Source organism: Drosophila navojoa, chromosome 6 (genome assembly GCF_054131105.1).
Source record: "Drosophila navojoa isolate 15081-1374.11 chromosome 6, UAZ_NAV_1.0, whole genome shotgun sequence".
Taxonomy (NCBI): domain Eukaryota; kingdom Metazoa; phylum Arthropoda; class Insecta; order Diptera; family Drosophilidae; genus Drosophila; species Drosophila navojoa.
Genome location: NC_142894.1, coordinates 435,635 through 460,307, shown reverse-complemented (window position 1 = coordinate 460,307; position 24,673 = coordinate 435,635). Strand labels below are relative to the sequence as shown.

Here is a 24,673-nt window from a genome sequence, read left to right as displayed (position 1 = left end):
CTTAAATATGACAGATGTCCTTTGATTTCAGATATCATGTAATTAGTCTCAGACACAGCAGTATTTGTGTATAATATAATTTGTGACAATGACAATTTGTTTTAGGTGGGGTCGCGGACACCCTGAAGAATATACGGATGCGATGAATTTAGGCGAGGAGCGCTTCGATTCGATTGATTCTGATAAAAAACCAAGAGCTGGACAAATTCTATGGATACGCGGACTGACACGTCTGCAAACTCAAGTAAGTTATCCTTGTATATATCATCAGTTGTGTTAATATTTTTTTTGTAAATCGTATTTGTATTCATACGTTATCATTTCAATCCATAATACATTTCTTTTCAAATTCGATTGTTTACTTCAATACGGTAATAATAATGTGCGTATATATATACATATATGGCATATATATATATATAAATACTAGCCGGCCCGGCAAACGTTGCATTGCCCTATCCATTATTTCTAGGCATAAAATTGTGGAAAGCTATGTTGTTCAGGTTGGGATACACTCTGATTAATTTCTTAATCGGATTTTCATTCAAGCACTTTGTGGTAAACGACATTCTTTGTTTTTTGGTCAGGTGCAAGAACAAATAATGCGGATGGTTTGCCAACACGTGAGCATGCCACGTACAATTGACCATGAGAAAAACACGCATTTTCTAGATTGAGGCCACAAATAGTCAAAGATTAGCCCTGTGATTTGTTGATCGTCATGGCGAAGGCAAGACGAATCGGGAATTGAATTCGCTTAAATTCAAAGGGCTTATCTGTTGGGATCATCGGAATCTTAGGAATAAGAACTTCCTCATCCTTAAATTTTCCTTTGAGTATCGACACGTGAATCACATTGCTCGTCAGTTTTCTTATCACCAAACGCCTTCCATTGCACAGTTTTGGTCAGTTTAAATTTCTAAGCATGATAACCGAGCCAACCTTCAGTTGTAAATTGTGCGGTGGTAAACCAGGCACATCCATTGAGTTCAAAAATTCAGTTGGACAATTAGTGGCTTCATCTTCGTTTGTTACAGAGTCGATAGATTTGAATGAATACAGAGAACCAACGATTTTATTTTGAATTATAAGATTAAGGTCATCCACATCTTTATTTTTAGCCGCCAAAATTGCTCGCTCACTTAACCATTTAGTATTTTTGTGGAATGCAATGATATTCGGAAATCAAGCCGCTCGATTCGTCAACAGGAATACGGCCATTACCGATATTCAGCAATTGCTTCGAGAAATCATCAGCAGATAGATCGTTCAACAATGCAACTCTCATATTTACAGACAGTTGAAGTTTGGTTACATATCGCCACAGCTTTGATGCTTTGAACCATTTCTTATTGCCCATTCACGGGTCTCTTTGAGATGCACGAATTAAGGCCCTTCTTTGCTGGATACTAACGCGGCGCCTTTCTCGGGCGATTTCTCGTTCTTCGTCAGATAATTGACTCGCGTTATTTAGTTGCCTAATTGCATCATGGGTCCGCCGGGAATGATTAGATCTTCTAGGACGCGGCATTTTTATTAATAGTAATACTAAATATCCCCTCGCACAAAACCACATAAAATAATCGAGAAATATAAATATAAATAATTTACACAAATTTATGTTTGAGACAAATACCTGAACTTTCGAGATATTTAGCTTCTGTATGCACGCGTATTATTTTTATCAAATGAATCTTTAGGGAAAAAACCGCGTTTTCAAGTATTAGTGAAATTGTTTTAGTATTTTTAAGATCTACTATCCTACTCGTAGCGGAGACAAATCCAACAAATCAAAAACCATGAAAATTGGTCCAGCAGATCTCGAGATATAAGTGCTGGAAAGCTTTTCACCACTCTCTTTATAATGCCATGTATGAGAAGAAATTAATTAAGTAACCTTTTCATACTAAACAATAAAAACAACGCAAAGTAAATAAATTTACGGATTCGATTTAAAGTTTTAAAGGCTTGACTTGAATATGATTTCTATAAAATCTCAACAATATGGGAACGATTCAAGAACTAAAATCGAATAGTAATGCTATGACTATAAATAACAGAAACAAATTAAGACTCTGGACACAATCGTAGAATCCAAACTAGAGACATTATATTGACCTGGTTCTCTATAAAGTACATCATCTATGTGTTTCAATTAATATTAAATGTAAGTGGATTTCCTACACATGTTTCGAAAGAAGAAGCAAGAGAGAATGCACAGTATAAAGAAATTCAGAAGACCCGTTTTAGGTGACATTGCGTCTCAGTTCTTAATACCATTGTAAGTCTGTAAAGTAAAAGTATAAATTTAGTAACTACGACTTATTCAAACTGGCTCGAATTTTTTCGATTTTTCGAGCGTTTTCGTCCTCACCTATACGCACTTTCCTAAATTCATTTGGGAAGAATTTATAGCCAAATATTAGTGATTTGGTTTCTTCTTTTTTCTAGCAAGTAATTCAAAAACTTCTTTAAGAATAATTTACTTAGAAGAACTACTCAATTGCTAGAATTCCGAGAGTTCAGCTATTTTAATTTTCTTAACTGCTCGCGTGTAAATTTGACTATCCACAGCCGAATCTCAAATTTGAATCAAGTTTTTAAAATTAAAAAGCCAATGTTCGATAATCGATTTAAAGTCTCGCATTAAGTTGAAAACAATAGTGTACTCCCATGTTGCATACGCATCACCTCATTTCCATATCATAAATAGTAATAACTTGATTTTATAAGAGTCGTTGGAACACTGTTAAAAAAGATTTCAAATGATATCTCAACCCCTTCTTCAAAAATATCTACGAATTTAAACTCAAAATTTGTGCTTTCACAATGGCATATATATTTCAATATGGATAGAGGCTCGCATAGGAAAGTCTATCTAAAATAAGTAGCAAATGCAGTCGGTCGTGATCGGCGCAACAATCCAATTTTGAAGCTTTCAGCTGAAAAAGAATTAGAATTAGCAGTTTGCGACATAATTATTTTGAAAATGAAAAATCATTCACAATTTTCTATACTGGCATCTGACTTTACCTTAAATCGATAAAAACATCAAGAATATGTATTCTTTTTGGGATCTGCCACGCCTCCTTCTGCCTGTTGCATACATTTTAACACAACCATTATACTCTGATTTCCAATTGAAAATGGGTTCAGGGTATGAAAAGGTTTCGTCAAATTTGTTGTGCTACGCAAAAATTCGATGATTGAATGCATTCTTATCAACAGAAAGAGAACGGAAAAAGGCAAACCGCATAAAATTTGGCATGCACAGACGCAGTACTTTGCTTACAATTTTCGCTCAGTTTGTAACGGCATTGCCAGTTTTAATAGTCACAGCACGATTTTGTCAAAATACTTATGCCGACTAGTGTATGTATTATATCTTTTTAATTAATACCAAACTTAAACTCTCTAGTATCAATATTGCTAAAAATATGGCAGATCTGATCCGATTTGCCACGTCCCAAGTGGACATATTTTTCGGTTGATCTTTCACAGCTTCAGGTTAGGGTAATTAGTAAAGGTTACTTTAATTAGTTAACGCTGCTGAAGATATCTGATCAAAGCCGCATGATTGACAATAATAATATTTTTTTTTTTTTCGTTTTGTTAAACAATCGTTATTGGTTTCTATTTATTAATTTCTAAATTTTTATTTAATTGTGTTTTACATTTATATATTACAATATTTAAATAACTTCGTGTTGAAGGATCTAGGAGAAACATTCATTAAATATTTCACCAGCACTGAAAAGCTGCGAAAAGTGTCCCTATTCTTTCTCATATAGAAAGTATTGCATTGATTTTCTCAATACCGTACTGACGCAAGGCAGAATTTAGACGTTTCAATTAATTAAGGATCGGTCGATCGAATATACTTGTAATGGGTTGCTATGAGATTGTTTTATAGAGATCAGCCCGAAGTTAGCTTTATTTATATATTATTTCAAACTTCTAATTGATTTATAAATATTATATAGATACATATCTATACATATGTATACATGCATATTAAGGTTTTGTTTTGAAACTATTGTTAGTAGTCAGATATATTTTATGTAGCAAATATAATTGACAAAACCACTTATATCTCTTATCTTTTGTTCGTAATTTACTCTCATCCTGTCTCTGCCTATCCTTGTATCTCTCTCCATCTCTTTGTGGGTCCCTATCTCACTCACTCTGTCAAAAAAATATGTCTCTGTTTCTTTATCTCTCTCTCCATATATATGTATATATATATAACTTTAACTCACTCTTGTTCCGCTTATACTCTCTTCTATCAAATCCTTTATGGACTTATACATATATATATATATATATATATATATATATATATATACATCCTCCGAATCCTTCAATATATATATATATATATATCATATATATATTATATATATATATATATATGTATGTATGTATATGTATCTGAAGAATTATAAATGTAATGAAAACTGCCAACAAAGAGTGCTCTAGTCTTGAACCCTCTAGATACCCCATCAAGCCACGCTTCTTCTATACACTCATAACAATCAGCACATGCACGCACGCGTCATACTAATCGCACACTTTACAGTTGTCGGGTTGCAGTATGGGATCTTAATTGTTAAATATGTTTAGTATCCTAATAAAATCTTCCGAAAGCAAGTCCTATTATTTTACATTCGGTTGTTTTTTTTTTTTTTATTTAATTAATTTTAAGGAAACGGAGGAGAAGGTAAAATCGGGAATATACCAGGTCGGTGTATTAATAGTAAATGGGATGTTTCTATATTTTCTGGTATTCAAACTATACTGAAAAAAAAAAAAACAAAGAAAAATGGTCGATTCTAATCACTAGCACGGAATGTTGTATGAGTCATCGAAGAACAAATGGTAAATTTGCGCCTTACACCCAGAGTGCCATTTTCCATAGGTTCAGGGTATATATGTAAATGATATATCAGATATATCTTTTTTTCTCCTAAATTTCAGTTTAATTTGATAGTATGGTATATCTAAATGTATTTGTACTGGAATTCATTAGTTGATTTATAGAATATAAAACTGATTAGTACTATAAGTAGTAGGGTGGGTCAAATATTTATTTCAGTCACATTTCATTCATTTGGTTCCTTTTCTTGTTTCCTCTCTATAGCGCTTTCTACTTGAGAAATTATTGACTAACTTTTTAGACTCTGATTTGGTTATTGATACACGATTTTTTTTATTTGCGTTTCTAATGTTTCATTTATATTTATATATACATATTTTCATCGTAGCCCTTGCTATTAATTACAATTCATTTTGGATTTTTCTTCCCCAAAAACATTTTTAATTTTTATGTATATCTGTATTATATTTCAAAACTATCAACTTTTCTATGACCTTTGCATGAGAATCGCAGGAAGAGATTGTCTCTAGCTATTTCTCTTAAACGATTATATAATATAGTATACCACATTTTACGATACCCCAAAATTCTATCATACACATGAGAATACACGTTATAATTCATTCTCTTGTATCTACATTTTCATATGGCGATTTCCATTTCTGTATTCCGAAGAACCATATGTCACATATAATACATATTCTCATGCATGTACTTGTACATGCTCTTCAAAAAAGAGACGATTTATATCATGATTAATGTGCAGTTCTTCAAACTTCAAACACATATAAAACATGTAATACTATTTAAAATTAATAAGCGTAAATGGTAAGTTATAGATTGAAAAATTACTCTTTAGGAGCTATTTATCAAAGTATTACACTTAACCTTAGTAAAAAAAAGAAAATGACGCTAAAGACAAAAGTCAACTTTCATAAAAATTCTAATATTTATTATTTGGTACGGTATTCATTATCATTTATAGCGACCGTTAGAAGTTTTGTGTCCTTAGAACTCATCACTCTTCTTTTTGCCATATTTTGAGGACAGTAATAAATTATATCGATATTTTGTAAACTCTGCGGGAAAAATCCTAGTGCAGTTTGTCTACATTGCTTTTCAACTCTGTTGATATAAATAAAGCCCCAAGCCATGACAGATTTTTCACGGTGTTTTAGGCCTACCTCAAATTTTCATTTTGTGTATTTTACGCCTATTCCGAATTGCTGGTGTGCTTTACCTTACGACTTAGCAAATTAGTATCTTAGCTTAGCTAGTTAGTATATATATATACCTCATTGAAATAGTATGATTATGTCTTGAACCTATTGAAAATGGGATATCACGGCATAATGGTTTTGTGAAAAGTATGTAAAAAGCAGAAGAAATCATCGCAAACCCCATAATATATATTCTTAATCAGGACGACGAGCTGAGTCGAGTCTATCCGTCCGTATGTGTGCGTCTATCTCAGAAGATATAAGAGCTACAGAATTTTGCATGCATGTATGTATACCATACACAGTTCGATAGCTCACCCGATATCTTTTTTATCGAGAATAATCGATACATTGATTTCGTTATTTCAGCCTCATTTAAACACTTCAGATTCATTGTGTATATATATTTAATGGATGCGAATATTTTGTAATTCACAGACACCACGCCCTCTTTGCCCCCAATTTGTAAAAAACCTATTTCAAACATATCTTGTGTTTCGAAAATATACATACATTTAAATATTATGATTACGTTTTAAGAGTAATATTAAGATTGTCAATAAATAACACTGTATCGCAGTGCAGAAAAACAGCTGGAAGGGTTCAGGTTATTTCCTAAACGAGCAGTCTCGACTAGACCACTCTTACTTGTTTCAATCTATAACTAAACATTTACACTTGTAAGTTAGAAATTAAAAAAATAGCCTAATATCAGTTTATTATATAACTTTTTGTATTGTATGGTTCACAATTGAATATTCTGATATTAGCATTTTGAGGCTAGAGTTCTATCTGTGTTATCTGTCGATTGTTATTCCATTAGCTCTTAGAAGTCAAAGTTATATATATTTTCAAACTTAATATGTCAAATGACTTTTGATATAAATACTTAGATAATTATCTAAATACAAATTACAATATAAAAAAGGTCAACATATTTCAGTCGGCCGTTACCAATATATTTATAATATTTGTTTATAATACAAAATCTGTTTAAGGAAAAATTCATTCAAAATTATTTTCTCGATACAGAAATAATTGATAACTTCTTGATAATTGATAAGATCTTCGCCTTATCCAAAAGGAAACTCTGCAGCAAATTGGAGTTTCTAATGTCAAAAATTTATTCCAAAGCCAATACCCTTCTAAGAAGTGGAGTGACTCCTTTTCGATCGCGCGAATTAAAAGAAATATAGATAAACAACTAAATAGCTTGATTCAAGGAACAACAAAAATTTAAAAGAAAAAAAAAAAAAAAAACTTCAATAACCAGACATCAAAAGTTAATATCATTGCATTCCTTCTTTATAAAAAATAAATTTATTATAACAATCTTTTAATCTCATTTCATTTTTTCACTCTCCTTTTATTATATAATATATGCTTAAAACCATTTCCAAACGAACGATTGAATGAACAATTGACGTAAATCGCTGTCGACATTACAAACAAAATGTCAAATACAAATGAAAAACAACAAATATATATAAATATCCCAATCTACTATATATATATATATATATATATATATATATATATATATATATATATATATATATATATATATATATATCCGCGTAAACCTCAACTCTCACCTTCAGATTTCAGTACCGGTAAGAAAAAGTGTATTTTTTTTTAATTTATTGGCAACTAGACCCATGTTTATGTCATATATATCCCAGCTTACTTACCCGTATAACCCCACCCCAAAAACACCAAACCAATCAAAAACTACGCTTTAAATACACTCTTCACTTCACTCCTTCAATTTTCCATTATGTTTATTTTGTTCATAAACATTTCAAAATTGGTTGTTTATATGTTTGTAGTGCTTTAGAGTATTTGTATCGGATCTGATAAATATAGAGATATAAATATACATAATATACATGCACTTTCTGTTCTTTTTTTTTCTCAATCTTAACAACCTTTTGAATCCTGAAACCTAAAGAATATCCCCCTTGTTGGATTATTATTTAACAAACGCGGCATGTGATTATAAATTATTTTATGTATGTTTGTATTTATACGTTCGTATGTATTTTATATACGACCACATGATATATATATATTTACTTGCAATAAAAAGATTTACTTCAAAATTTATTTTGATGTCTGTTTGGATTTACATATACATATATATGGCGCTGACTATTGCTCATATTCTTTTTATTTTCATCCATCTTACCTTTCCACAAAAATTATTTCTTAATGTCACAGTTTGAAAACCACTATTTTGTCGCTATGAATATATACAGATCTGAGATCCATACTCATTCACGAAAGTGAAATGAGTACATTGGTTTTGTGCAAGGTCCGTCTGTCTGTCCGTATGAACGCAGTTTATTTCGGCGCTACTGAAGCTTGAGACATGAAAATCGTAACACATACTCGTGTACATCTCGATTTATAAAGTGCTAAAATTTTCCCGATCCGCCCACTAGGGGCGCGGCAAATCGGAAAATGCATTTACCGATATGCCAGACATCATATTATTAAGAGCTGGAATGCTGAAATTCTGAATGTAGAACCGCGTCGACCATCCAAGATCACGAGCTATGGCGGATATATCTACGCCCATTGGGGGCGTGGCAAATCAGATCAAACTTTGTCTCCTAGAGTTTTTAAGCTAGAACGTTCAAATTTTGAACGTAAGCTAATGTTATGATTCTATAAAGATTAATGAAAAAATTATATCTACACCTTTTAGGGTCGTAGCAAATCGGACCTGAAGATAAAGTGATTTTTCGAATTCAGCTATATTTTGGACACTATTGATGCTAGAGACCTATAATTCAGGCTCGGACTTCCCAAGATGAAAAATTTTTGATGGATATATGTGCGTCCACAGGGGGCGTGGCAAACCGCAAAAGTTTATATCTTTTAAAGTATAGAGCTAACTATCAAATTTGGATAGTTAAGTTACTAGTAACTTCCTTTATAGATTCCCCAAATGAAATTGTAACGCCTGTTTAGGGACGTGGCATATCAAAAAATGTAATTCTGTAATATTGTAGCATCAAAATTTTGATACTAGTTTACCGTTAGCTGTTTCTATATGCAGGCAAAAAATTAAGTGTCTATGCCTGGTAGGGGCGTGGCAAATCTAGAAAAATTGAACTTTCTACAGTATTAGAGCTAAACTTAGCTACTTAATTGCATATGGGGTATGATTAAGTATTCCGCAGTCGGTAACGCCCCGACTGCAACGTTCTTACTTGTTTTGCAAGTAAGCGCATTGCGCTCTTTTTTTCTTTTTCTTTCCTTTCTTTTTTTCTTTTTAATAAAATATAAAGCAATACTTCTTTATATACTAAGATGACTTTAGTTTTCAATCAAAAATGAAACAAATTTGCTGTTTTAATTTTGAATATTGTAAAATAATTTTGTTCAGTAGATTTATGATGGGGTGTTTAAACATGTTCATGAATTTCTGCCTAATGCATTACATATATGATGGGGTGTTTAAATATGTTAATGTCACTCCATTTATTTTGATCTATTTGCTATTCTCTCTCTCTTTTTCTCTCTATATTCCTACGTCTTTCGTTTTTTATTTCAAAATATTTTCCTTTCTTTCAATAACTCTGTTTTGGTCTGTTTCTCATTGAATCATTTTAAGAAGTTAAGGTTTAGTTTTTCATTCTGTTTGGACTTCGATTCGAGAAATATTTGAAGTACTAAAACAACATATATTTTTATAGAACATTAAATCTTCGGCAGGGCCGAAGTAGAAAAAAAATTGTAGTTCACTATTTCAATGATAAATAATCATACAACACTCAAACATTTGTATAAATTACGCACACATGCACACACACATTGCCACGCATTCCCTTATATACATTTAAAATTTTTTTTATTTTGAACATCTGTCGACTATTTTTGTTTGATGGTATATATAAACCACAACCACAAAAAATATTCAAAAATAATTTAGCTTTCGAAATTTAGTTATTACAAAAGTAATTATTAGATATTTGTTGTTAATTTTTTGTAATTTTTAAGCCGGCGGAACCAATACGAGAGACTGAAGTGTAAATTTTCAATAAATAAGCATAAACAACTTACGTATATTGAAATGATGTAATACTCTTACACATACACATACACAGACACATACTCCATCACAAAATGCATAACAGAGGTACATACATGAATTAGGTTATCCAAAAATTGCTTAATAACTAAAAGAATTACGTGTAATCAAAAAGACAAGAAAGGAGCGACACAAATTCAAATTTAAAAATAAAAATAAAAACAATTGAATACTTAGGCCAGTACAACCGTATGTATGTATTTACATGATTTCTATTCTAAGCGAAGATTTCCCAAAAAATAAACAGATGAGCATATGCTAAATATATTTGTAGTTAGAGCCAAAGTCTTACCTACTTACATTTATTTGTATGTATGTAATAATGCAAGTCAGAGACAATACAAAAATGAAATCAGAATAATTATCCACCACTATGTAATCAATACAATTGAGTATCTCAATTCTATGAATTTAGTTAATTATGGAGTATTCGAAATATTTGGTTTGGCCAAAAACTAATCAAAACAAATAAATCGATTATTGTAAAAGGGATATTATATTTGTGTACATACGCAGAAGCATATTAAGTGTTTGGCCGAATACACAATAATATATATCAAATATTATAAAGATCAACATTGTTATCGATATCTCTGCCACAATAATAACAATAATATACTGGCATACAAAGCGACAGGAGCAGCATCAACTATCGAGAGCAGGCTAATATAATAATTACATCTATTAAAACCAACTCGTAAAACAACAGCAACAGTATCAACAGATCAAGGTCTTCTTTCTACTACTACCCACCTATGCCTATGAAAATTTTCAAAATCTACCAGAACATCAACAAGAACTACTACTACTATTCTACTACTATCTACAACACTTCTAACGAGCATTGAAACGTATGTAACTTGACATTTTGAATTCAGCCTTATACAACAACTTTAAACCCCACCTTTCAAGGTAGTTAACAGTTAATAAGCACGTAAAACAGTAAATACAATGCGTATGTATCATCTAAATATTACCATCAGCTACGCAAGTCAAGAAACTATTAAATTTTGTATTATTATTATTATAATTTGTTTTGCCCAAGTTTAGCAGTCCAAAATGCATTTTTAAACAACAGATTTTAAGTGGCATGAACACAGTACCTACCTATACATATGCACAACGGTTTCCAAAACATGCATACATATAATAAGTGTCTTTGTATGTATGTAGTATATAGATCTGAAAGTTTATGTATTCCTTTGTGAGCATTTTTCTATAGTATATATACATATCTAATAGTTTTTTATCGGAGTATCAACGATATAGAAGCAATAGGAATAGTAACAGGTCAAAGAAATATATATGTATATATAAAAAAAGAAAAGAAAAAAAATAATAACAGTACATAAGTAACAATTTAAATATTTAAAGAAATTTGATTTAGTTTTTAACGATGAATGATTTCAGATTTTAAATACGGCCTTACCAGATCAATCGATCAATTGGTCAAGACGTTAAGATTTGAAATATCCTTCTCAGTAGATAATTATCACTTCGGAGTCGATAATGCCACAAATGTGCAGCTACCCTGTATGCTTAAGACCCAACCCCAAATACATATATATTTACGGGTACAGTATAAGCGGCTGCCATTGCCATGAATGTCAGTCGACACTTTCAGGACAATGTAATGAGTATATCCGCGCGTCTTTCTATGTTTCTTTTTGGTTAACAGTTATTATGGTGTTATTTATTTATTCTTACCTAAAACCAAACACAAAACCTACTCAGTGTTGGTAAGAAAATAGTTTCCGTTATGTGTTTCCTTGCTTGTTTTGTTACAATATTCGTTTATACATACATATTCTGCTATATTGTGGAAACATACATATATGTAAACTTATGATGAAAATAATAGGTACACTCCTTAAAATTACATTTTTTTTTAGTTTAGTTTAGCAAAACATTTTTTCTACTGCCCTAAACATTAAGTTAAGTTTAAATGCACGTTTCTGTATTAGGTATACATATGTAAATACATATATTAATGAAAATAAGTAAATTTGGAGAAAACAAATTTATTTTTTCAAAAGTTACAAACAAAAAACCAAAATGAAGCTTTTTGTGTTTGACTAAAATAATAGGTACGCCTTACTTTGGTAAGTTGTATTTAATGTTTTGATTTTCAAACCATTCAAAATCTTTCGCTATTCTATTTTTGGATTAATATCCTGTATATTCTTTTTCTTGGACGCAGTCATTTAACTTTGTTATCACACTTTTTCTTTACCACCTGCTTTTCCAATTCACTCTACAAGTTTTCGATTCGATTCAGATCAGGAAAATATCCCTGTAGTAAGGTTTTTAGCAATTCTACGTTCCTCAATTGAACAATGAATATTCCGACCCATTTACATATGATTTTGATATTTTTTGTTCACTGTTAACATCTCTGTGAAGAATACTTAATATCTTATAACAATAAAAGAAACGTTTCTTTGCTTAAAATATTGTTCATACTGAATAAATCGAGTATGTATGTATTATTTTCAGCAAGCTCTTTTTAATGAATTGTGACTACTATGAATTTAGGGGGATATACAACAATTTTTTGGCATGCTTCATATTGCCTTGCCTTGTTTTGTTTTTTTTTTTTTTTTCAAAAATACTAAAAAATTAGTAGTTATGACAGAATCTCCACAATAATTTTGGTGTACCTATTATTTTCATCATGAGTGTATATACATAGATATGTGTCAAATATTCAAATCAACTGATTTTACCACATATGTATATAGACACCGTTCTTGCCTGCCGTTGGTATAAATTTAAATTAATATTGATTCAAGGCTATTACAGTTTTAATTATTTTGCATTCATACTGTTTATTAAACGCTTTTGCACGCGCAATATCCTCAAAAAAGTTGTACTTTTAGAATTATATCTACTTAGTCATATCATATATATGTATATATCTAAAGCAACTTAATGCGCACTTTTTGCGTTCCTGTGTGTCTATTCTACAATGCCAATTGCTTTCACTGCTTTGCTTTCTTACTGATAATACTTCCGAGTTTTATGACTATTATTGAATCCCTACCAAAACATGGTTCTAATAATAATAACAATAACAGCGGAAGTAAAACACTTAACGCAACTCACCGTCGATTGTGTCCGTACCCCGATTTACTTTTCGTCCGTTATGAGTTATTCAAATAAATGGAGTAGTCGGCTATAGATAGGCTGCATGCTACAATACAGTTCACAGCAACCAACCCTACCTTTTCCCGGCTGAAAGCTGCTTTTGAGCTATATATCTATATATTTCTCTTATTGTTAATGTTTCATTTAGTTTTTTTCCTGTTTTTTTTTTTTTATTTTATTTTATTTATTTATTTATTTATTTTTTTTTTGACGTAAATACTAACAAAGGCTCACATGTAAGCATACATGCATACATACATATATGTATACTGCATATGGGTGTCTCCACTATGTCTACATATATCGTATGTATGTACATATGCATGCATGCATGCATAGCGAATGTAAAAGTGCAAGTATGTGTAGTATGATAATATTGATCCCTTATATTAATTATGCTTATTGATTTATGTAATTATGTTATTATGCTTCCGTTTCCGTTCGTTTGTTGTCTAATTTCGTTTGGTTTCAGTTGCGTGTGATTCGTGCATTCCGCTCGACACTGGAAGATCTAAACGAACGTCGCTCAATGCACAGTTTGCATAGCTTGCGTAGCCCTCGGACAGGCATTCCCACTGGCAGTGGTGTGCACCCGCTGTACAATTTAAATCTATTGAGCCCCAATTACAGCAGCAAACATCCGCAGCAGCAGCACCACCACCAACACCACCACCACAGCCTCCATCATCAGCAGCAGCAGCAACAACCTCAGCAGCATGTAACCAATGCAACTCTGCCTTCCGATATATCTTACATTGACGAAGATCCACAGCAGCAGCAGCAGCGCATATTGCAAAATGGATCAACATCAACGTCTGACACACATCAATCGCAGTTACCATTTACTCACTCATCTGCTCGCCCAACTGGCAGTGGCTTTTCTGAAGCTGTCCAAAGCCTGCAGGCTAAAAATGGGCAGAACGAAACCCGAATTTAAGTCGCTTCGCGAACCTTTACCAAAAACGACAACAAGATATTAACCATTGACATACATATGCATACTTATAGATGCTGTACGTATGCATTCACGCATAAACGTATATATGCAAATTAGTCTTTGTGAATTGAATGTAATCCTTACTGCGGACCTGAAATATCAAAATGGAACCAACTAATTTTTGTGTGTGAAACAATACAAATTGATATTGTCCTGTTCGGAAAATGCCTCGATTGACAGCACTAATTACATCATATATTCATATTACAAGCCCTATATGCATATCAAAATGAGATTCATTCATGCATTCAAATGTACTAGATTTGCATACATATACACCTGTGCGCCTACATTCACTCATACATATATATATATATATATATATATATATATATATATATATATATATATATATATATATATATATATATATATATATATATATTAGATAACTATATCGATTTAAAACCCTTGTTTGCCGTATCCCAATAATTATGTAATTATCGCTTAGCAACTGTTATTTAAACGCATGATTTTTTATTCTTTTGAATTTTTGTAAAAGTTAATATTACACTTTTGTGGTACGCGTATTACTAACTATATGAAAAAAAACCTGCATAGTTTTACTTTTGTTTTGCCTGGTTTCGATTCCGATTGTGTGCATATGTGTGATTGTAAGTCTAAGGATTGGACATAAAATGCTTAATGATCCAAAAGAAAGAGTATTCTAGGGTGGATATGGAATCCCAAATCAATGTGGCAAGTACTTATACCAACTCAATTATAAGTATATATGTATTCCTTGTATGTATACCACAAAACTTAAAAGAGTATTCGAAAATCTAGACAGGAACGAATCGAATCTGAGAAACTGAAAATCTTTTGAACACGCAGAAATACATACGAGCTAATAATTCAATAATTATTAAAACTAAGGTTAGGCGATCAAAAGATATATAAATTGATTTTTCTCTTAGGATCACGCTCACTGACTTTCTACTGTTGTATGTACATATTATTCATCTTTATTTTATATTTTATAATTAATATTAAGTTTGCTAATCAGCATATATATCCTTGAAACCATCAAAATATTGAATACTTCATCTATGTTGTTAAATTATCGAAATTTATCCTATACATACACACATAATTATTTATTAGATATTTTTACTTTGAGAGTGGAATTTCCAGAGGTAATCAATGCATTGTGTATAATCGGCATCTAAGGGAAATTCAATATATGTATGTACATGCAATAGCATGGCCTTAGAGATGGCATATTGCCCAATGCTTAACCACGCTTACCTATCCAATTCTAGTTTACATTCACAAGTACATATATAATTTACACATTCATTAAAGCACATATTACCAAGTGAACTATACTGTTCCAGTCTATTTATCCAAACACGAACACGCCTACACACTCAGCAACTCACATACATATATATACACACATACATATATACACGTCTACCTGTATTACCCTTTAATCCAAGCCGTTGAACATAGTTCTATAATCTTATATAAATATATATATATATATATATATATATATATATATATATATATATATATATATATATATATATATATATATATATATATATATATATATATATATATATCTGTATAATTCTTTTCTCTGCTATACTCCACTATTGATATAATAAGTTTGATTAATATCGCATATTCGGAATATATATGATATAATATATATGATTTATATACATATATTGGCGCACGTACATTAATACAGTTTTGAGAGTTTTGAGTGACAAAGTAAAGTAAGAAACAAGTTTGTATGTACGCTGTGCAGTATATATATATATATATATATATATAAATATATATGTGTAGGTAGCATCTCTTTATGGCAGTCACACGTAACTGACTTCAACCTGTATATTTCTCTTCCCACTTATTGTTTGTACTTTCTTTTCAATTTTAAAGGTAATAGGCGGCGAGTTGCAAGAACGCTTGATACCGGTTCCCTATAGCAAGAGCAACACTGATCAAGCTGTAAGCCTTTATTTATTTTATCTAAATTTATGTACACAACACCAAGCCAATATAAAGCCTAAAATTCACAATAAATCACAAATGCGTCCGATTTAGAGATCTATCAAATATACATATATCAAAGAGACATAATTAATCAAAAGCATTCCGCTCTATTGAGTTAATTTGTCGGTTTTTATGAAGGATACTTGAATTCAGAAAACATAGTAAATATCGTTCATGAACTACGTGTAATGGAATGTCCCTCATGTCTGCTTGCCTGACAAATATTTTAATCGTTTAACTTAATCAAAAAAAAAAAATACTTAATTTAAAAGTAAATTTACAAAACTGATTTCCCGTTGTGTATGGGTTCCCAGTGTAAAGGATATAATTGATTTAAAGTAAGATATGTTTTAATTGGTGATAGTTGACATAAAGCATAGGAGTTCGGCCGTGCCGAAGATTCTTTTATTGTTTTCATGGCCTTGCTTATTGGTCGTCCTCATGTCTTTAAGAATCGCTAGTAACTACACGATGTCACATGGCATTGCGTGGGATCTTGAATGGATTCTGACAATATCTTTCCATTGCATGCTCTTCTAATTAAATGAAACCTTATGCATATCATATTCCTAAAATAATCGAATAAAGCACTAAAAATTGTATGAAATCGTTAATCATTTACGTGATATTTGAATTGATTTAGTGTTTTCTAATTTATCTGCTACTGCATGTATTCATTCATTCTATCTTCGCGTGTATGCATGTGCTTCAAAATTAAATTTCAATCCCAGCTGACTTTTACTTTCTTTATACGTCCGTCCGTATAATATAGATATATACATATGTATCTGTTACACTCGCACACACCCAGCCACTAGTATGTTGCAAAAACGATCGATGAAGCATAGTATAAGGCGTCAGATTTTTGTGGTTGCGCGGTCATAATACACAGCGCACATACTCAAGCATTCAAACATGCCCGCAACACTAACACCCACCCACACTCAACGCTGTGATTATTTTCAATTTCTGGTTTCTGTTTGATTGGTTATCTTATAATAAATAAATATACATATGTATGTTATGTGTTTTGCATATGATTTGTTCAGTTGAATGACAAATAAAAACTAAGCAAAATAGTAGTATTCTTTCTTATACTGTCGTTTCCTGTCTATCTTGTCACTGTTCTTGGTGTTGTTCTTTTCTTTCTACTTGACTTGTGCTTAGATACGTGTGGTGAACGCCTTCCGGCAAGGTCTTGACGCCCGTTACGGTGAGCACACCAACACTTCGCTGGCAGAGGTGCTGCGTAAGCAGACTTCGCTGAGCAAACGCCTATCGGAGACATCTTCCATTGATTATGCTGATAACATACCCGATGAGCTGACCATACCCGAAATCGATGTTGAACGGTTATCATCGCACAGTCACACCGAAACTGCTGTTTAGATGGCTAGACGACACAGTTACATACATACATACAGTCATCCAACTTCGAACCAATACATACACTATACCTACGTACACATACACATATATTGCGCACGCTCTTAGATACACGAATACAATATTAATTGAGCATCAAACTAACAGCGTTAAACAGTAATACAAATAATGAACAGCTAATAACAAATTTAAAAAAGAAAACAACAAATGTACGTGCATTATTCATACATGATGATTTATTAAACTAACTACATATACATTTTGGGAGTAGAATAGATCCGGTTGAGAGCTCCTAGCCAAACGGTGCAACAGTAGTGACCGCGACAGCAATCAAACTGCATCAGTAACAGCAGCAAGTTAAATCGATAATCTGTGAAGAGTGCTCGACAACTGCCACAAGAACTTTGGAATTCTGCATATTATGTTAAATAATGTTGCACACCCATTGTGCTGATTCATAGTTACAAACATGTATACATAAATATATATTAGTGTTACATTAAATAAGAAAATGTATGTGCAAACTCACACACATACCGATACATATATACATACATGTGAAACAAACTTAAATTCGAGTGGCCTAAATATTGAAAGTTGTAATAACTATTAGACAGACATACTTATACATACATGTTTAAGCAAAATCATACAGACGAATGTATGTACTTATGTAACACCGTCATTAATCTATACGAAACCGATACCCAGCCCACGACCAGCACAGTACTCCCAACCGGGTAGATTGAAAAAAAAATAAAATAAAATAAAAAAACAAGTGCGTTAAGGATATATCGCCTAAAATTAAGTAATAAAAATGATTATTAAAATGATTAATAAAAATATTATAAACGAATAAATTATAATACGAAACGGCCTTATCATTTCTATTACTAATTTGATTATTCAAAGCAGGAGCAACAGCAACAGAGCATACGGAGTAAGTAAAAATGTATATGACCATAGTTGGTCCACTGCACTATGGCCCTAACCATAGTGACTTTGGTTCGTGGTATCACTAACCAGAGGTACAGAGCAGCTCCGTTATTTACCAAGCAGCCCAATATTTACATAAATATTATATTTTTTGATATAAAACAAGTAAGAAGGCTCTAGTCGAGACTCCACTCTGATATTCTAATCATTCTGTACTTCTTTTCTGCACATATACATATACATACATGCATCCAGACGCACGCATAAGCCCGCGCTCTGCTAACTTCGAAGTAAGCAGCGACTGCGCTTGGGCTGCGCTGCAGTGTGGGCAATATTATATAAATTTACTTGTTGAATAATTTAATTTCTAGACGTACGACCTTAATGAAACTTTTAGAACGTAATGCATGTACATTCCAAAGCACAAGTCTAGTATTTGAAATGCGTTTTTTACGAATTGAAGGCGAAGGGACCGTGGTATTCAATTTGTTGATTACAAAATGTTTGTATTCATCATATGTATATGCACAGTAAATCTGAAGTCTTCAGATCAAATAACGTTCAAATGAGGCTGAAAAAACAAAATCAATTTTTCGATTATTCTCGATAAAAAAAATTATCGGATGATTTATCGAAAAAATAAAGCAAACAAAAAAGTATTTCAAGTACTAGAGACTTGTGCTTTGGAATGTACACACATTTTGACCTTATAATTACGCCCAGAAAATTTCATAAAGATCGTGTGTTTACAAAAGAAGTTATTCACCAAGTAAATTCACATACTATTGCCCACACTGCAGCACAGCCCAAGCGCAGTCGCTGCTTACTGCGCGGGCTAGCAGAGCGCGGGCGCGTGAGGGTGGATGCATGTGTATGTATGTGTGCGTGCATAAAAGAAGTGCAGAATGATAAGAAAATCAGCTTCGAGGGTTCAGGGTATCTCCTAGTCGAGCAGTCTCGACTAGTCTTCTTACTTGTTTTTGATTGATTTTTGTCCAAAAACTCTTAAAATTCATGATTCAAATTTTTCGGAGTTTTCAATTCTCGTGTCCTCAATTGAATCATTTTGCATATTATTAATTAACGGTTTCTGAGACATGATTTTTTTTTTTTTCAGCTGGCAATAAACTTACTTCTTTGAATGGGGGATTTACAATCAATCCATCCAAATAAATGAACGGAAAATGGCTGAAAACGCTTCTCTAAAGAGTTCAAAGTTTTTTCTTTTACATGCTCCATAACATTGGAGTCATATATTTACATTTTACATTTTTTTTTAGTTTCTCGTACCATAAACCATATACATACATATGTGAATTGTTGGCTCTTTTTCACTTAACAATTTGTTAATTTGTATTATTCAAATTTAAATGCATAATAAATTGCTTAATTTGCAAGTGTCACAATGTTATCGATGTCGAAAGCAATCTTCTTGTTGCAGGCGACCACAGTGTGCTTGCAAATTAAAAAACTTATTATGCATTTTAAATTTTTATAAAACAGTAAACATTTGTTTGGGTAAAACGGATTAAGCAGTCTAACCCACATTTTTCAGCCTATACCCACGGGATACCGCGGGCGCGATAAACACTGGCCTGTGCCCACCTCTACTCTGAACCCATTGAAAACGGGAAATCAGAGTATAATGGTTTTGTTAAAATGTATGTAACAGGCAAAATGAGGCAAGACCCCACAAAGTATATACATATATTCTTGATCAGGGCGACGAGCTGAGTCGATTTGGCCCTGTCCGTCTGTCTGTCCGTGCGTCGATCTCAGAAGATATGAGCTAGAGACTTTCAACTTTTTTTTAGAATGTCCGTATGTATCGCGCGCATATCAGTTTATCACTAAAATACGATAACTCATCCCGTTATTTTTAATCGATAAAAACGTTATCGAAAATCAGCTATAAAATTATATCCCCCACATCTTTAAAGCTGGAGTCTTCAAATTTAAAATATATGTATATAAAGATGCATTTTATACAAGAACCCCCCCTTCCTATATCCACCTCTTCACCCTCCTATAAAGGGCGAGACTTACACTTCGGTATATACATACATACATTTAAAGATTTATGATTACGTTCTAAAAGTTTCATTAAGATTGTACGTATATAAATTAAATTATTGAACAAATAAATTCTCATAATATTTCCAAAATTAAATACATATGTATATGTAAGCCAATTTCAAAAGTAAATACCTTAATTGTCAGTCACTAATTTTATCACGGTACAATAAAGAATTGTAAGTTGAATGAACTGGAGGGATTTTCGAAAGCAGCAAAAATATGGTTAAAATGGCCAACGTATCAGTTAAGTGAGTTTTCACCAACAGAAATTTAATGTGTAGATTTGCACACATTAATATATAGTACACGTTGAAGCTGCATCAGTAAAGGTACTGCTCACACCTGCTGTCATGTGAGAAACATCCAGTAGGATGAAATAAAGAAAATCGAAAACTGAGCATGATTATGATTATGAGTATTGAAGCTTAAGGAAATATATAATCTGCCCGAATCAACTCCGAAAACTTTGGCAGTAGCTAACAATTCTGCGTATTCAATGGCCATCAGTTTCGTAGCACGCCTTTCATATGAAACGGATGGATTAAAACTGTGGAGATCGTCACATTTATGCGTTGTATGAACATTGTTATAACTTCGTATTTGATATTCTGTGAACAGTAGCTTGTACAATTACCCTAAATCTAAGTCTCATTTACATATTATGCGTGGGCCATAAGTCTACTTAAGCTATAATGAAGATTGCCATTAACGAATGTTAGTGCCAAATCTAATGCTGATGGCCGAACGTGATAACCAGTGGCAACAAAGTCCCGAAAATCATGATAATTAACTCGCTGTAGCGCAAGCCTTTATTGCTATTGAGCAGTTCGCTAGGAGCGGTTGGCTCTCGCGATTCTTCTAGCATATGGTATTCGTATTGGGCCTTACGATGATGATTGCTGCTGTGTCCACCCTGCATCAATTCTGGCAATACATGCACGGTCGCCACATATAAAAAGGTACCTGCAGAGAAGAGCATCGCGATACCAGTGGCATTCACCGAATTTAGAGTCTCCTTTTGCTCCTGCCCAATGCCAAAGTAAGTGAGTAGCGTGAGCAGTGGAGCCGACAAAGAGAATATGCCCAGATGCTTTCGTATTTGCTGTCGTTCCACTTTGTCGTGCAACAGAAAGCTAACCAAACCAAAAGCAGCTGGCGCCTTATGCAGCATTATGGCTAGAAACACAATTATTTCAACATCTTGGTGACTGGTCGTTGCCGCAGCACCTAACGCGATCCCATCAGCTGAAAACGTCAAAGGTCAGAGGAAGCGGCTTAATTATAAAATAATTGATAGCACCTGCAGCATGCACTACTAATCCCAGAGTTGCTGTAATATTCCTTTCATTTTCACTGCTTTTGCCGCTTTTACGCTGAGAAACTTGATCGACAAGCATCATAAAAACAAAGCCCAACACCAGAGATAATCCAATTGTACAAGAATAATCGGGTGTTTCATGCGTCTCATAAAAGCTAGATGCATCAAGTTTGACAATATCATCGAGTCGTTTTGCTGTTGCTGATGCTAGGGCTTTAGGTTGATGGCTGTGCATATATAAAGATCGAATGCCTTCTGGTATAATCACTGTCAAAGCTGTGCCAACCAACAAACCAGCGCCCAGTACTGTGATGAATTTTAGCTTTTCCTGAATTGAAAAATTAATGAATGGTTTTGATAAATTCTGGTTTGATCTATTATTGCTAGGTATACAAATACCTCACTTAATTTCATAACGAGGGGTATATTTCCAGCCAGATAAGATCCAACTAGCATTACAATTACCAATAAAATTAATATAATCGTTTCGTCAGCCATTTTAGACTTTCTTTTTTGTTTTATTTTTATGTTTGCCAACTCAACTATCAGTTGTTCTATGGTTCAGTCTTTATCAAATGAAAATATTAGTATTTTATTGCTTATAGTATGCGGTCACTTTAAGAAATCGGTATTTTTAAAATAATTACATATATCGTACTTTCCCAGATTACAAAATACGGTCTCACTGGCTAGTCGTGCATACACATATGTTTGTGGCTTAAAAAATTAGAAAAAAACTGTTTTAAAGAAATAACCCAATCCAAATTACAATTTTATTTTCACTAGAACCATTTGAATTTATCAAATAATGTTTTCAGTCTTCACTACATTCACAAACTCCCTTATATGCCATCGCTATAATGATTATGCCATGTATACAAGTAACATATGTGTGTAAACATTATCGGTAATATCGATGAATTTGCAACTTAACTAATAAATTAGCGAAGTAAAAATTCGATTTTAAAACATAATATTTACATAGATTCTTGGCAATAGGGCGGACTTAGTGCGTCCTTAAATCTGTAAGTTTCACAATGAAAAAACATAAATTAAAAGTTATGTATATATGTATATATATATACATATATATATATATATATATATTAGCAAAGCTTATATATGATTGTATTTGGGCATATAAAAATGAATGAGTAGTGATGCATTTATTTATTTACACATTCTTAAGTTATTCTTAAAGAATAGTTCATATTCAATAAGACAATTTGTACATATCTAAGATTTTACGTATGCTAAGAGTGCATGCATACATACATTTGCATACTTTTGCAGTGCATTGTCTGAATATACAAATGTATTTACATATACATATACATTTATACCTTATGCACATGATTTGTTTTTACAGTTTATATACAATGGGTAATTGTCTAAAAATTAATAGTCCCGATGACATTTCCCTGTTGCGAGGCAGCGAAAGTTTTAGTGGTCAGGATGGTGGACCGATGCCAGTTTACCAGGTAGGATCTTCGAATTAGTTATAGGCAAAAAACTGTTATTTTTATTAATATTTGGTTTATTTCTGCAGCATGAGCCGATGACCCAAGTGTTTTATCCTACCTCTTCTAGTAGCCCTGATGCTGCCGATGCTGGGAATCGCATTTCAGAGGAGGAGCAGATAAAAATAGCGAAGCGCATCGCTCTCGTTCAGCATCTGCCCATTGGCACCTACGATGGCAACTCGAAGAAGGCACGCGAATGTGTCATTTGCATGGTGGAGTTTTGTGTGGACGAGGCTGTTCGATATCTTCCTTGTATGCACATCTATCATGTCCATTGCATCGACGACTGGTTAATCCGGAGTCTCACTTGTCCCAGCTGCCTGGAGCCAGTGGATGCTGCGTTATTAACAAGCTATGAAACAACATAGCGCAGTCTACACTATTAAGAAATTGTGTATTAACGTGAGAACTATATAATCGAGCCGAACAAAATCAATAACTGTTAGCATAGCGCCAGAACGTATATTATGCCGTCAAACTCGCGTCCTTTGATAAAAATGTCAACAATAACGGATCTGTTCTTATTGCAACCTACAGACAAGTCAAATGACACAAGTTTATCAAATGAGTGGTCAACAAAGTTTGAGTTTGAATTAAAAAGGAGCAGCATCCTAATCGATCGTAGCTGTTCGTCATTGCTTTCAATAGAAGAGGCGGTTATCTTATTATTATCTCTGTTTTGTTGTAATCAGTTCTTAATTGTTTAATATTTGTGTACCGTTGATGAACATTTATGGAAAATTATATCAATGATAAATGCGTTGTACATATACATATAATACAACAATTAAAGTCTTTGTTAAAGTATTTGTTAGATTTTTTTTAGTATTTTGCTTGGTTTGTTTAAACAATAATCGCTCAAAGAGAATCGTAGATTAGATTATATTTTTCCCCTCATCCGGTTCTTCCAAGCAACTGAACAGTTGTCAATGTCAAAAGCCGAAGGCTCGAAAAATACGCAATATTGGTGGGAGTATATACAGTGACGAACTAAATAATTGGCACAGCAAGCATTTAATCTTTCGAGCAATTTTTAAAGTATTTTTAAACGTTTTTTAATAAAACAAAAAATTACTCAAAAAGAA

At 32.6% G+C, this 24,673-nt stretch overlaps 3 protein-coding genes and 1 long non-coding RNA gene across 17 annotated transcripts in view; 2 read left to right on the top strand and 2 right to left on the bottom strand.

Moving 5' to 3' along the window:
• Nucleotides 1-24,673, top strand: part of PMCA (plasma membrane calcium-transporting ATPase 3) — a 137,009-nt gene that overhangs the window by 26,900 nt on the left and 85,436 nt on the right. For 3 of the 11 annotated variants that reach the window (XR_016197210.1, XR_016197207.1, XR_016197211.1), the window contains exons 16-19: nucleotides 106-244; nucleotides 13,815-15,038; nucleotides 16,236-16,304; nucleotides 17,517-17,756. Coding sequence is in view for 6 of the 11 variants with exons in the window: in XM_089262807.1 (XP_089118933.1) it covers nucleotides 106-244; nucleotides 7,698-7,709; nucleotides 16,236-16,304; nucleotides 17,517-17,738 (442 nt within the window). In the remaining 5 variants the exon portion in view is untranslated. Of the gene's footprint in view, nucleotides 1-105; nucleotides 245-7,697; nucleotides 7,710-10,104; nucleotides 10,256-13,814; nucleotides 15,039-16,235; nucleotides 16,305-17,516; nucleotides 18,609-24,673 lie in introns of those variants that run through there. The other 8 variants (XM_089262809.1, XM_089262808.1, XM_089262807.1 and 5 more) reach the window with 7 other exon arrangements.
• On the top strand, nucleotides 107-24,673 carry Rnf11 (Ring finger protein 11). Of its 2 annotated transcripts, none has more exons than XM_089262874.1 (3): nucleotides 107-244; nucleotides 23,435-23,546; nucleotides 23,615-24,673. In XM_089262874.1, the coding sequence occupies exons 2-3, from the start codon at nucleotides 23,445-23,447 to the stop codon at nucleotides 23,954-23,956; spliced, it is 444 nt and encodes a 147-aa protein (XP_089119000.1). In that variant the 5' UTR covers nucleotides 107-244; nucleotides 23,435-23,444; the 3' UTR covers nucleotides 23,957-24,673. The 2 variants fall into 2 exon arrangements, with proteins under 2 accessions (XP_089119000.1, XP_089118999.1); XM_089262873.1 differs by lacking the exon at nucleotides 107-244 and adding an exon at nucleotides 22,801-23,090.
• Nucleotides 1,408-1,688, bottom strand: LOC149090914 (uncharacterized). The gene is made up of 2 exons (XR_016197218.1): nucleotides 1,637-1,688; nucleotides 1,408-1,548 (listed from the first exon to the last, which is right to left on the bottom strand). It is a non-coding gene; the product is annotated as an uncharacterized LOC149090914 (long non-coding RNA).
• On the bottom strand, nucleotides 21,289-22,640 carry Zip102B (Zinc/iron regulated transporter-related protein 102B). Of its 3 annotated transcripts, none has more exons than XM_018107119.3 (3): nucleotides 22,465-22,640; nucleotides 22,048-22,393; nucleotides 21,289-21,992 (listed from the first exon to the last, which is right to left on the bottom strand). In XM_018107119.3, exons 1-3 carry the CDS (start codon nucleotides 22,561-22,563, stop codon nucleotides 21,475-21,477), a joined length of 963 nt encoding a protein of 320 aa, XP_017962608.1. In that variant the 5' UTR covers nucleotides 22,564-22,640; the 3' UTR covers nucleotides 21,289-21,474. The 3 variants fall into 3 exon arrangements, with proteins under 3 accessions (XP_017962608.1, XP_089118993.1, XP_089118994.1); XM_089262867.1 differs by having other exon boundaries at nucleotides 22,531-22,615; XM_089262868.1 differs by having other exon boundaries at nucleotides 22,470-22,597.